We start from the raw sequence: 13,842 nt of genomic DNA, 5'->3' as shown, positions 1-13,842 counted from the left end.
AAGCTACGGTTTTCAATGGTCTAAAACGATAGCAAAATTGGTTTCTTGGATATGAACACACTCACAATTCGATGTTGAGGATTAGCAGTGGCGCGGCGGATCCAGGATGTAAACTTGGGGTGGGCTAATCTAAGGCTTGCTACCAAGATTTTTTTTTTCCCCATCAATAATGCTTGTAAAAATTTTGAGACTAAATTGTAAAGAAATGTTAATAGAAATTGTTGTAAGAAAATCGGGAAAGAGAGAAAAAAATTAGGCAAGAAAATTTTAGCAGGAAAGAAGAACTGAAGAAGGGAGCCCTTCATGGGGAAAGAGAAAAAAAAAATAACAAAGGAACAAAAGAAGAAAATGGGGGAGGAAAATGATAAAACAACTAAGAAAACAAGCATTAATTGCTATCAACAAGATTCGAACTAAGGTCAATAGGAAAATAACCAACGACTTTGCCAACTGAACCAAACATGAATATGAGAAATGTTAGCACTTATAATCGATCAAATATTGAAAGAATTATGGGTTGGGCTAACCAACCTCCTACGTAGTTACACCCCTAAGGATTAGCCATATCCGCTAGCAATAACCATTTGTTGACGGTCTTCGGATGGATTTCAACCATTGGTTTGGTGCATCAACAAAACAGTCCAAATGAAACAAGGACCGGAACCGGAAACTTGGTGAAAGTAATTACTTTTAGCTTTGGGGAGTGACTTTTGGTAAGTAGGGTTTAGAGGCATTTACTTACAAAACAAATGATCAAACTGGTGGTAGTAAAAGTACAATTGAAATGTTCACTATATTATACATCTCCATTTCCTGCCAAATTTTGAAGTAAATAAAAACAGGGACTGAAGGCAGTGATTGTCGTTTTGCAGCAGACTTTAATTCTGAAACAGAAAGCTACTGTTTTCCATGGTTTAATACGACAGCAAAATTGGTTTCTTGGGTATGAACACACTCGATCACAATTCGATGTTGAGGATTAGCCATATCCGCTAGTAACCATTTGTTGATGGTCTTCGGCTGGAATTCAACCATTTGGTCTGCTGCATCAACAAAACAGTCCAAATGAAACAACTCAACAAGGACCGGAACCGGAAACTTGGTGAGAGTAATTACTTTAGCTTTGGGGAGTGACTTTTGGTAAGTAGGGTTTAGAGGCATTTACTTACAGAACAAATGATCAACTGGTGGTAGTAAAAGTACAATTGAATTGTTCACTATAGTATACATCTCCATTTCCTGCCAAATTTTGAAGTAAATAAAGGAGAAAAGAAGTAAATGAAGATATACAAGGTATGCAAAATCTATGGCTATCCAAGTGTCTCCAATTATAGCATCGCCGTCGTGGTTGTAATCATCATCGTCATGGTCGCTGTAACCATCAACCTCTAATGGCAATGCAACTCAATGTCCAACGTGTATGTCCACATATTTATACAGCACCTTGTCTCTTATCAAATGAAAAGTCCTTGGGCGGTCCAATATTAATTTCGTGTTGGGCGGGAGTCGATTGCGAACCTCTAACGCTAGCGGGAGCCGCATGAACCGAGTTGGGTTCGTTGGCATCCACCCGATCATGTTCCATGTTCCCTACTTCGACTTGGTGTTGGTGAGAGAACGAACCATCTATGTGGAGGTGGTGCGAGGGGGAGGGTGAGTCGGTTTCATAACGTTCAACGTCAAAGTTTGATCTTCTCGGTGATGTGTGGAAGCTGTCCACCTCGCTGCGGTAATGCCGGAGGAGGTGGATGGGGGAAGCATGGTGGGATGGAGTGCCTGGTCGGCTAGACATTGGGGTTACGGAGCCTTTGTTGTGTTTGATGTGCTTCTTAGCCGTGTGATGCCAGTTGCGTAGAGCTGTGGCTACTCTCTCGTTGAATATTGTTGGTTTCATAGTAGAGCCCATCTGCTCATGTCAAAGCATAAAATATGGTCAATTTCTATTTAGATTTTTTTTTTTTGAAACTTTCTATTTAGAATTTATATTATGCCAAACGTGTATAATATCGTTTTGTTGAGAACTTGAGACTAAGTATTAAGATTATATATTTTGATTTGGTTCATATTGATCAATAATTAAGATCATAGTTTGACAATATAGGTGTTGAACTTTTGACTAGTGATCGAACCTTCTTCATGCATAATATAAATATACATGAAACATGTACTATATTTTATGTAATTAGCAATATAACATGTATTATAATAAATCTGACCTGTGTGACAAGGGCATAAAGTGGGAGAGTGACATAACTGCAGAGAATTTGTATGAGGACCCTGAAATATCCACAATGATTGTTTGTGTTAGAACACATGCATTTTTATGTTAAGGCTAGGAAATCAAAAATGCTTATTATAAGGCCATGTAAGTGAGACTCACCCCATTGAAACTCTGATGATGATATCCTCAGTATGCTCGTGAAAGCAAGATTTCAAAGAAAATTCATACTGAAAGTAATGAAAAAGAAGAAATATAGGTCAATATTACTACACCATATTCTTTCATTTAAATGCTTAAATAACCTGAGCGTCAAGTAATTAACGAAAGACCAAAGAAAGTAATTAGCTTACCCAACTCCATGCAAAGAACGCAAGTTGGAAGGCATTCTGCAATTGATAGAATACATAAAAAAACCAAATTAATCTCACATAATTAACTGTAATCTCACATTATTAATAAGTTCACATTTTCAAGGTTCAATTTATTAACATTGAATTAGTTGTTAAGGTACCTGAAAGAGAACGAAGTTGATGAGGTAGAGAATGAGGCGAGGGCGGTTAAACCAGAAGAGGTCATCACCAGGTTGAACAACTGGTGTACCCTTCACAACTTCTCCTCTTTCTTGGATTCTAAGACCCATTTTGGTTATGATCACTTGTAGCTTGGTTCCCACTAATAGAATGATCTGCATTTATTCAAGTAAAATCATCAGCCAGTTAGATCTATACATATGTAATATGTTGCAATTTTGTGAACTCAATTAGAGGATATGTGAGAATGAAGTGATTTCGCTTACAATTAGTGGGATAAAGGGTAGCCAAAGATAAGAATACCAGCCTGCCCAAAAGAAATTCCAGGAGTACTCGGTCAAAAAATAATGTAGGAAGCATTACTAACGAGAATTACTACCACCATATAAGTATGTACTTGTTTAAATGCATGTAAATTTAATTTACTGATCACACAAAGATCGAGTAGAAATACATCTTTTATAGATTAGTTATTACTCACCATGAGTATTAAAGAGTAGAAAGACCACGGCAAAACCCCAAATTGGAGGGCTGAAAGGTGAAGAACAAAGATGTTGTCAACTAAAAATTATAGAAATAATTTGACAACTAATAACAATTAAGTTTCTATTGTAAGAAAAGAAATGAACAAAAATACTAACCTGATTCCCACTACCACCTTGAAATCCTCTTCGAGTGATCTGTTTATGTACTTTTGGAAATTGAATTTTTGGTGGCTTTGAGGTGCCAAATGTGCCTGAAATATTATGTCCAATAATTATTTTACCAACTCATGTGTATCATATTTATTATCTCAGTCACATGCATCTGTATGTTATCAGTAAATTCTCGTGACTCAAAAACCCTAAGTTGCTATGTTAAATTTATCAGAAAGATTACGTATAACATTACACATATTTTCAAAAAAAATAAAATAATAATAATAAATAAATAAATAATCAAAACCTTTGTAATATGCTTACCATGATAAACCCGTGCCGCAAGGTCAAGTAATCAACTTTGGGAACTGATCTAACAAATTGTCTGAAAAAACAAACCTGCAATAAATAATACAAAAATAAATAAGCTAAATAAATCAAATTATATAAATGGAAATATGAATAAGGTCATATATAAAACGAAGCAAAAGGTCAACGGTATGAAAGAGAAGTATAAGAAAATGAAACACAACAAAAATATATTATTGAGCTGATGATCGACATGAATATCTTCATCTCAATTCTCAACACCTCATGAAATTAGAAAATCAAATAAGGTGTCCCAAGGAGAAAGTCAGACAAATAGAAAAGAGGAATTTGTCCCGGGCACGATCCTTTCCTTATCTCAAGTGCCATTCCTGTACCGTCACTGTACTCTTCGGTCAATCACTGGTACAAATATTGTTGGTAATTATGATCTAGACCAATTGTTATTAAATCTGGGTCTTAGTTCTTAAGGTCCTTAACCTTTTGACTGACTCAACAATGGAGGTTTCTACCCGTGGAGGTTGTATCGGGAAATCTCATCGTTTTCTTTTTTCTCAGAAGCTTCTTCGAATTAGGGTTTTGATTTTCTGGGAATGTCTAGAAGTGTTTTGGGAGTCTCGTGTTGAATTCAAAAGCCAGAGCCATCGAGCTGAGAACTTTGAGAAGTTCAGATCATTTATATGCATTGACCCTGTTTTCTTGCCACCCCGCAAAAGGGGCAGAAAGCGCTTTCCCACTACTGTTAAGAAAAACACTTTTCAAAGAGATTGCTTTTGTACTTAGCCGATGGAATCTTCGCCTTGTACCTTCCACTTAATATCGTAATTATAATAATACAGCCTATATACCAAAGCCGTCACTCTCTCGTAGACTAATGGCATCCGATCAAATAATTTCCTAATATATCAATTATAGAATTAAGGGTTTTAGGAGCCTTCACTCTAACGGGCACCGTTAATTTCTTGTCTTATAATTAATTTGACAAATAAGTAGGAACGTGGAGCCATTTTCATAGGCTAAAGAGTCAACTCTCTTTGATTACAACATGTGGATATATAAAGTACTCTACCATGGGAGCTATAAACCTTAACATCTCAATCAAATGCTTACTTTAGATCGATCAACTATTTTTGTCTTATTCTTTCTAAGAAATTCTTCATTTGTGTTACGTGATTGAATGAACGAATGCTTGGGACCCTTTGTGTTCATCTATATATATGTGAAAAGGATTTATTTCCTTGGACTATCTAGCTAGCGCTACTGAAATCATGACAAGGGATTATTTTACTTTTGATTTAAAATGATTGCCACCCAACAAACAATTATTAAAGTTGTTTGACAAGAACATGGAAACACTTGCATGACCAAAATGCGTGTGATTATTTTCTTTTGGCTCAAAACTATTTAGGACTTATTCTGCAACCAAATGCAGCATCCAAACAAAAATTTTATGTAATTGATGATAACTATGATGATATAACATGAATAGATTATATATTGAGACAAAATATTAAAGTTAAAGGAGGAAGAAGTTCTTACAATCCACATGAGAAAAGGTGTTTTGGTCCAGTAACTTAAATGTCTTCTCCCAAAAGATGTGTCCCTTGCAAATCTGAACCGCTCTGGATCTATCATACACACAAAAGCTCACTATTAATCCATATACTTTATAAATTATTGTCAAATTGGTATGACTCTACATGTTGTTTTCAACCATTTATGTCTTTTTTTACTGTAATTTAAAACGTAAGTTTGTAAACTACAACACTAATTGATTAGTGTATACCTTAAATAATTAACAAATATGTTTCTTTTTAAATATTATTGCATGCATAACAGTGGCTATTGGAGATTGAGAAAGTCTTGTGTACGGCCGACGTAAGGGACACGTGGTACGGGTTGGCCAATCAGGTTCTTAACAAGAGGTATTTTAGGTATTTCACTTTAAAAATCAGGGACAATTTCGAAATAAATATAAATTTTGGTGGGTTTTGATTGGCCAGTGCGGTTGCCGTAGGTAAGAATTTTTCTTGGAGATTAATAAGCAATAGTACTAACCGTGTGAAAATTGATATTCAGCCGTTCTTGTTTCTTTTTCCCACCTCTTCCAACTTCTCATCTGAACTCATCACCAAATAGTCATCATTAACCATATAATACTAGTTTAAGTAATAAAGGACGAGATTTGTAACTTGCTGGGAAATTACGTACCTTGGCTCTTCCTAAAGCCATAGTGAGAATGCAATAGAGTACGTGGAAAACAGCCAAGACGAAGATAAATATATGCAGTTGATGAATACCATCCGCAGATATGAATGGAACTTTTCCCTGCAAGTTCAAATAAATAGAAAATATCTTTTTACCGCTTTGACCGATCAATATAGAGCTAAGAAAATGTACATCAAATTACAGAAATTACAGATAAATATTTGAGAAGCATATCTTTAATTAATCATATGTCAAACGCCTTACAAATAAGTGATGAAAAGAACTTCCAAACTACATGTTAATATAATTAATTAGCGGTAGACGTCCTAATTGCACAAAACAGTAAATAATTCGGTAAACATATACCAGTTCAATCCAGTTTATAGGACTGAATAAAAGGATCAAACTATCAAGTTTTTCTTCCCAAATATTTGCACATTTCTTTACATTTTACTAAGATACCCAAAGAAGATGACCAACTTGGGTAATCTTGGAAGTTGGAAAAACCAACTTTGATTCAGTTCCCTAACAATTAAAAGATGTTTATTTGCATGAAAAATCCATGTTTTTGTCTGATATGATACTATGAATCTAATGACAGACAATGCATGCTAGATGACAATTGCTATCTCTTTAATCAGGTGCACACACAAAAAGGTAATTAAGGAATTATTTGCTTTTTGTTCATGTACAAACAAATGAAAGAGAAAGAAAACAATGACATGGAATACGTACTAAGATATTTCTTTACTTTACAAAATACAAGATAATTATTTTAAGTGGTCGACATGCATTCATACCTTGGCTGCACATTTGTCGGTGCCAGCAGCCGCCAAAACGCGGCGTGCGCTTCCACCTCCATAACCAGATTCAAACGCCGCCAGCAGTTTCCTACTCGGGCTTTCAACATCTTCTTCTTTCACGATCTTAGCCTCCTCCTCCGGGCTACACGGATGCCACGTGCTTCCCACTTTCTGCGATATGCATATGTTCGATATCGGACCTTGCCCCACCGTCAGCAGCAGCGATATAAACCCCAATAGCATAAGCTCTGCACCCATCAAATTAGAAACTCAATCTTTGATGAACGTTCAAGGTTTGAATTTTGAAGTATGATGAAATTAAAGGGTTGTGTTGTACCTGATTTGATCTTTTCTAGAGCTTCGTAAAGAGCTCGTTTGTGTTTCCTCTTCAACCACTGCACAAAAATTGGTGCAAGATTTTCAGTTTTATGACCACGGGGAGAGGTTGGTAATTAAAAATACCCATTAATTTGGAGATTTGAACAGTTCCGGATTTGGTTTAGTTGCGTACCTTTGCTATAAGTTCGATACATAATTCGATGATGATTGAGACTAGAACCAAAACAAAACAGACGACGGCGACGGCCCATGTCGGCGTTTGCTCCAACGATCTTCCGGAGGTTGATGCCGCCATTTATGGTTCCAATCAGCTTTCCCAATTGAAATGAAATAGCCTCAACATATGAAATGAAGAACTCCAACAGAGCAAAATAGGGAAATAGAGAGAAAGCTAGACAGAGGGAGAGAAAGAGAGGGAAGGGTGAGGATGATGGATGAAATGTTGAGGTTGCAGGAGTTATAAGGGAGCAAATGATGAACTCAAGGAACGAAAAATGGAAAGGACTTCAGTGGAACATTTTGACTTTTGGGACGCGGTTGGACTTGAAGAGAGAGGGACTTTTTTTTTTTTTTTTTTTTTTTTTGAGAATAGAGAGAGGGACTTGAACGAGTCCTTGACTACTTGATCAAATTTTCAAACAGTTTTCTCTGACTGAATAATAATTGCATGTAAACCCTAGCTTAATCGATTAATTAATCCCTGGAGTACGTATTGCAAGACTAAACTGGATTGGTAATTAGCTTTCGTCCACTAAATGATGATGTGGTAGTACTTTTTTTTATTTTATAAAAATAAATTCGGGCTTTTGAATTTAGTAAGCTTTTTTGGGCCTTTATAAATTTAACCGTAATACTTTTTTGGGCCTCACATCTCTTTGGTGTTATAATTCAAAAGCATTTTATTTCTTTTTCCATCATTTTGATTTGTTACTCTGAGATATTCACGATGAAATATTAAAATTATATAAATCAAAGAAATTTTTTTACAAACTACAAGAATCATTTATTTGTATTATCTTTTTTTTTTTTTAATCAATAAAATACTTGGACCAACTAGCATTTAGTGTAGTGATAAGACATTTCACTATTACAAAGTTTTGTCAAATTCTCAAGTTTGATACTTCCTCTCCATTTATTCAAAAAGAAAAATACGCTACGGTATGTGTTCTTGCAAATCAAATGATGAGTGCAATATAATAAACAGAGTTGATGACCAAGTATTATTGTATTTACAATTAGCTCACCGTTAATCACGTCTTGAGTCAACACTTTGCTTCAAAATTTTCCTCAAGCTGAAGAATTCCAAAGTCATTCATTCTTGTTCTCTCCCAGCCCTTGGATCGCCAATCCAACGGTTATTAACTGAAGTTAGCTGTGGTCAAAATATGAAAGGGTATGTCCCAATTCCATGCGATAATATTAAGTACCACATAAACCTAACCTAACAAGAAATAGAAATGTGGCCCCTAGCTAAAAAGTAAAAACTACCCAGAAAGCTCCAATAAGATAGAGCCATTTCATTAGGGATACAGATTTGACGGAATGAGGGTGACAAGGAATTTAAGAATTCATAAAACAAGTAACAAGTCAATAATGCACACGTAATAAAGTTATTATATGCAACAATTGACTTGGTTCGTTGATTGTCCTACATAGAATTTTAACATTTTTTTTTTGGAAATTTGGAATTAATTATAACTTTCTGTAGCTACAAACTGCAGTGATTAACAATCCAGAAAGGTAAAACGTATCTCACAATTTTTCTTCGATGTGGAAACCTTAATTCTTCTGATTATATTTACGCCTACCATTTTTGATTGTTCTAAATTATTTATTTTTGATTTCTTAATCTGCATAAATGGGCATCTAGAAAATTCTTTTTCCAAATCTAAAGGACATTGAAGCATTTTCTTCCTTCTGAAATGGAGAAAATTACTTAGGGTACACTCTTTATACTACCATATATAGCTTAAATATGTGTGTATTTGATTGTTATATTTCATATAAAATACTCTAAATGACTAAATACTATTTAGTCCTTGAGCTTTTGACCATAAAACACTTCAGTTCCTGGCCTTATAATTTCATACGTTTAGTCATTGTACTTCAAAATTTCGGACCAATAGGTCCTTGTCATCTAAAATCTCAGTTAAGTCGCGGCAAATGTCTATTATGCCCTCAGTTTTTTTTTTTAATTAATTAATTATTTTATTTTTTTAGAAAAGGAATTTTTTTTTTCCCTTTCTTTCTTTCTGTTTGTTCCTTCATGATTCTTCCTTCCTCTCTCAATCCCATCGTACTCATTGAACTCAAACACCTCCAAATTAGTTCTCCTTCACCACATCCAAATAATTTGTACCAATCATACCATCCTCATTCCGCCTACCATGCTCCAGTCTCTCCCTCTTCGGAACCATTCCGCCCCCTTCCACAATGCCCTTGTCCAAACCATTACAAACCTGAATAGTCTCCGGCCCAACTTTCCTCCTCGGCATCAATAGCTCATCACTCGACCCTGAATTACTCATCACCAACCTCGACCTCCTCTTCTCCTTCTTCGATTCGAAAACCTTCCGAGAACTCGAAGAACCAACACCTCCACTAACCAGGCTTCTTCCTCACAAAATTAAACACCCCGAAGAATTCCTATTCTTCACCAACACCCCAGAAGGGCCAACAGATCTCACACCTTCATCCATCTACATCCACCACTCTCAAAAACCCCCCAAATTCCAAACCCCACCCTTCAATTCATCCCCAATTCACCAAATCTGACCCGTACACAAATCTGATCGGATCTTTTAAGAGCTAAAACGAATTATGAATATCAACAAAAAGAAGATCAAAGCCTCCAAATAGTCGATTGAAATTACCGATTACTCTCCAAATAACTCCGGATCCAGAACGATCCGTGTTAAGATCCGAAATTTAAGCTCCGCCGGTGGATCGGTGGAGGTAGAGCTTGCCGAAGACGTGGAGGGCAGTGATGAAGCCGATGAAGCAGAGGCTCATGACGAGCATGACGGTGGGGGAGATCTTTAAGCCAGGAGCATCGTCGGTGTAGAACCTGAGTATGTTGTTTCCGGCACTAGAGCCACCGCCGCTGCCGCCCATGCCTCCGGAGATGGAGTTCTTGCCTCCACCGATACGACGGCTGCGCATTCCAGCTGTGGCAGCAGCTGAACCACGAGGAGCCATGACGCCGGGGCGTGAGGAATCGACTGAAGGGCATCTGTTTAGGGATAAAAAGAAAGGAGGTCGTAGGGGGTGGAGGAGAAGAGATAAAAAGAAAGAAAAAGAAAAAAAAGAATAAAAAAAAGAAAAAAGAATAAATAAAAAAAGGGAAATGAATAAATTTATTAAAAAAAAAACTGAGGGCATAATAGACATTTTGCCGCGACTTAACTGAGATTTTAGACGACAAGGACCTATTGGTCCGAAATTTTGAAGTACAAGGACTAAACGTGTGAAATTAAAAGGCCAGGGACTGAAGTGTTTTATGGTCAAAAGCTCAAGGAATAAACAGTATTTAGTCCTACTCTAAATCTCTAATCATATGTTAACTTAGACCAAAGTCACTGATGTAATTAGACACGAAATGACACACACACACACACATGACCCTTCCACTAAGGGATCTATTTTTTTGTCATACCTTGTGGGACCCACTTTTCGATCACATTTCGGCATATCGACTGTTCGGTTTTTAGGTCCTAATGTATAGATCACTTCTACAAATTTTTAGCTAAGTTGATGACCGTTAAGGTATCAAACTATATTAAATCAATGGACGAACTGAATCTATCCAACCTGAACCATTTATGCTTATAATTGTAAATCACAATTATAAATGCCTTAACGATTATCAATTTGATTGAAAATTTGCATAAGTGATCTACTCATATAGACCTAAAAATTGAACGGTCAAGATCTCAATATGTGATCGAAAACTGGGTCTAATAAGGGATCCCTTAAAATTGAAAAAAAAATGGATCCCTCACTAGAAGGGCCCTACACACACACACACACACACACACACACATACAGTTCTTCTCTGCTAAAGAGGTCCTTAGATATTAATATCTAAGGATTTCCTTGATATACCCATTTTTCGAGCGCATATCTACATCTTAACCTTTCAGTTTTTAGATATATATGAGTAGATCATCTCTGCAAATTTTCAGCCAAATTGATAATCATTAAGGTATTCAAAACTGTGATTTACAAATATAAACACAAACCGTTCAGGTTGGACAGATTTGGTTCGTTCATTGATTTAATCTAGTTCGATACCTTAACGATCATCAATTTGGCTGAAAATTTGCATAAGTGATCTATACATTAGGACCTACAAACTGAACGGTCGAGATGTGGATATGCGATCGAAAAGTGAGTCAATTCAAGAAAATCCTTAGATTTTAAAATCTAAGGAGGTCCTTATTGTAGAAAGATACGCGCACACACACACACACATACACGTATACATACAAATACAAGTATACAACCCCGACGACACCTGAGTACTTAATCAGATAGCTAGCTTTCCTCCACATATGTTTTGCCTGTGCAGATTTTTTTTTTTTTTGTAGAAAATAAGAAAGAAAAGATGATGGAAGAAAACCATTCTAAAAAACAATGGCAAATAGAAGAAAATGATTATTGCAGAGAGAACATAGTGAGAGAGAAAAGTTGGCTGTGGGATATGTTTCTATTTATTTTTTAAAATAAAAATATATTTTATAATTATCATAATAGACTTTGTGATTTAATGAATTTACATAATTTTTTTACATTTTAGGATCACTTTTGTCAAAATTTTCGATTTTGGTTAATAACACCTCTTCTCTTAATAGTATTATAGATAAGGGCTAAAGTATGTTTAGTCCCTGTACTATGTCTCTCTCATCGTTTCAGTCCCTGACATTCCAATTTAATCTGAAAAGTCCCTGAGGTCTTAATTTCCGTCTAATAGGTCATTTCCGCGGGAAATTAGGAATTGGCCTTGGGTGAAATGTCCAATATACCCCTCAGTTATTTCTTTTTTCTTTTTTTTTCCTTTTTAATTTATTTTTTTCCTTTTTTTCTTTTTCCTTTTTAATTTCTTTTTTTCTTTTTTCTTTTTCCTTTTTAATTTCATTTTTCCTTTTTTTTTTTTCCTTTTTCCATTTTAATTTTTTTTTCTTTTTTCTTTTTCCTTTTTAATTTCTTTTTTCCTTTTTTTTCATTTTTCCTTTTTAATTTCTTTTTTTTTCATTTTTTTCCTTTTTAATTTTTTTTTCTTTTTTCTTTTTCATTTCTTTTTTTCTTTTTAATTTCTTTTTTTCCTTTTTAATTTCTTTTTTGCTATTTCTTCTTTTTTTCTTGTTCCTTTTTAATTTTTTTTTCCTTTTTAAATTCTTTTTTCTTTTTTTCGTTTTGCCTACTTTCTACTTCCTCAACCCATCAATCCCATTCCGATCAAACTCCACAACCCATCTGTTTCCCAATCAGCTCGGAAATTCGCCGCTAAACCACTCCCCTCTTGTTTTCATAGCCTACTTCTCTCTCTCCCACTCAAATCCCACTTTCTCTCTCCACATCAAGCCTCAATTTGGAAACTTTTCACTGAAAATTACCATTTTTTAACTTTTCACTGAAAACTACCATTTTTTCAAACTCTGAGGTTTTTGGGTCTTGCTCAAAATGGTGATTTGGATTTTGGGTTTGGTTGAAATGGTGGTTTTTGATGGCCAAGTTGACAAAAACTGGAAGTGAAGAAGAAGAATTGTGATGGAAAAGAAAAATGACCGCTGACGTGGAGAACAAGAATTGGGGTTTCGGGTCGATCTGGATTGGTTCGCCGACGTGGCGCTACTGATGCAGCAGAATACGATGGTCATTAAAAAGGAAAAAGAAAAAAAAAAAATAAAAAGGAAAAAAGAAAAAAAAAAGGAAAAAAGAAAAAAGAAATTAAAATGGAAAAAGGAAAAAAAGAAAAACAAAAAAGGAAAAAGAAAAAAGAAAAAAGAAAAAAAAATTTTTAAATGGAAAATGGAAAATAAAAGGAAAAAGAAAAAAAAGAAATTAAAAAGGAAAAAGAAAAAAGAAACAAGAAAAAAAAGAAATTAAAAAGGAAAAAGAAAAAAGAAAAAAAAAAAGAAATTAAAATGGAAAAAGGAAAAAAATAAAAAAAGGAAAAATGAAATTAAAAAGGAAAAAGAAAAAAGAAAAAAAGAAATTAAAAAGGAAAAAGAAAAAAAGGAAAAAAAGAAATTAAAAAGGAAAAAAAAGAAAAAAGAAATAACTGAAGGGTATATTGGACATTTCACCCAAGGCGAATTCCTAATTTCCCGTGGAAATGATCTATTAGACGGAAATTGAGACCTCAGGAACTTTTCAGATTAAATTGGAATGTCAGGGACTGAAACGATGAGAGAGGCATAGCACATGGACTAAACAGACTTTAGCCTTATAGATAATTGATGAATTAGTTCGGCAAGAGTTAAGAGTAAAATCAGTTCAATCTGCTGGATAAAATTAGTCCATCTCCTTGGAATGTTGATTGTTTTACACTTGAACAATCCCCGCCATATGCACGAGTTAGTTTTTGGGGGTCACTTTACGTCAAGCCTCTGCAATTGAAGCCGAATAAATCTATAGTCATTGAAGATCGAGCTACTGGTTATATAGATGATGTTCGTGCTTATTTGTTATTTGTTATCATTTAAGTTATGTCGATTACCCACCTACGTCATAATATTGGGAAGTAAAATGTAGCCCTCATTTTAACTCACTTT

General features: G+C 35.0%; 1 protein-coding gene across 1 annotated transcript; it reads right to left on the bottom strand.

The window, feature by feature from the left end:
* Window positions 1-1,160: 1,160 nt before the first annotated feature.
* On the bottom strand, window positions 1,161-7,598 carry LOC133730949 (MLO-like protein 6). Its single transcript, XM_062158445.1, has 15 exons — window positions 7,239-7,598; window positions 7,065-7,122; window positions 6,725-6,975; window positions 5,928-6,044; window positions 5,775-5,835; window positions 5,256-5,344; window positions 3,714-3,788; window positions 3,393-3,487; window positions 3,233-3,282; window positions 3,018-3,058; window positions 2,733-2,906; window positions 2,572-2,607; window positions 2,381-2,448; window positions 2,217-2,277; window positions 1,161-1,906 (listed from the first exon to the last, which is right to left on the bottom strand). Exons 1-15 carry the CDS (start codon window positions 7,359-7,361, stop codon window positions 1,433-1,435), a joined length of 1,773 nt encoding a protein of 590 aa, XP_062014429.1. The 5' UTR covers window positions 7,362-7,598; the 3' UTR covers window positions 1,161-1,432.
* Window positions 7,599-13,842: the final 6,244 nt, after the last annotated feature.

Source organism: Rosa rugosa, chromosome 2 (genome assembly GCF_958449725.1).
Source record: "Rosa rugosa chromosome 2, drRosRugo1.1, whole genome shotgun sequence".
Taxonomy (NCBI): domain Eukaryota; kingdom Viridiplantae; phylum Streptophyta; class Magnoliopsida; order Rosales; family Rosaceae; genus Rosa; species Rosa rugosa.
The sequence above is the reverse complement of the archived record's forward strand: the minus strand, read 5'-3'. Positions and strand labels throughout refer to the sequence as shown.

Coding starts and splice junctions, on each gene's coding strand:
- LOC133730949 (XM_062158445.1), bottom strand. CDS start 7,361: ATGGCGGCATCAACCTCCGGAAGATCGTTGGAGCAAACGCCGACATGG. Junction 3,789..5,255: donor CACCTTTTCTCATGTGGATT/GTAAGAACTTCT, acceptor TATTTATTGCAG/GTTTGTTTTTTCAGACAATT. Junction 2,608..2,732: donor TCAACTTCGTTCTCTTTCAG/GTACCTTAACAA, acceptor TATCAATTGCAG/AATGCCTTCCAACTTGCGTT.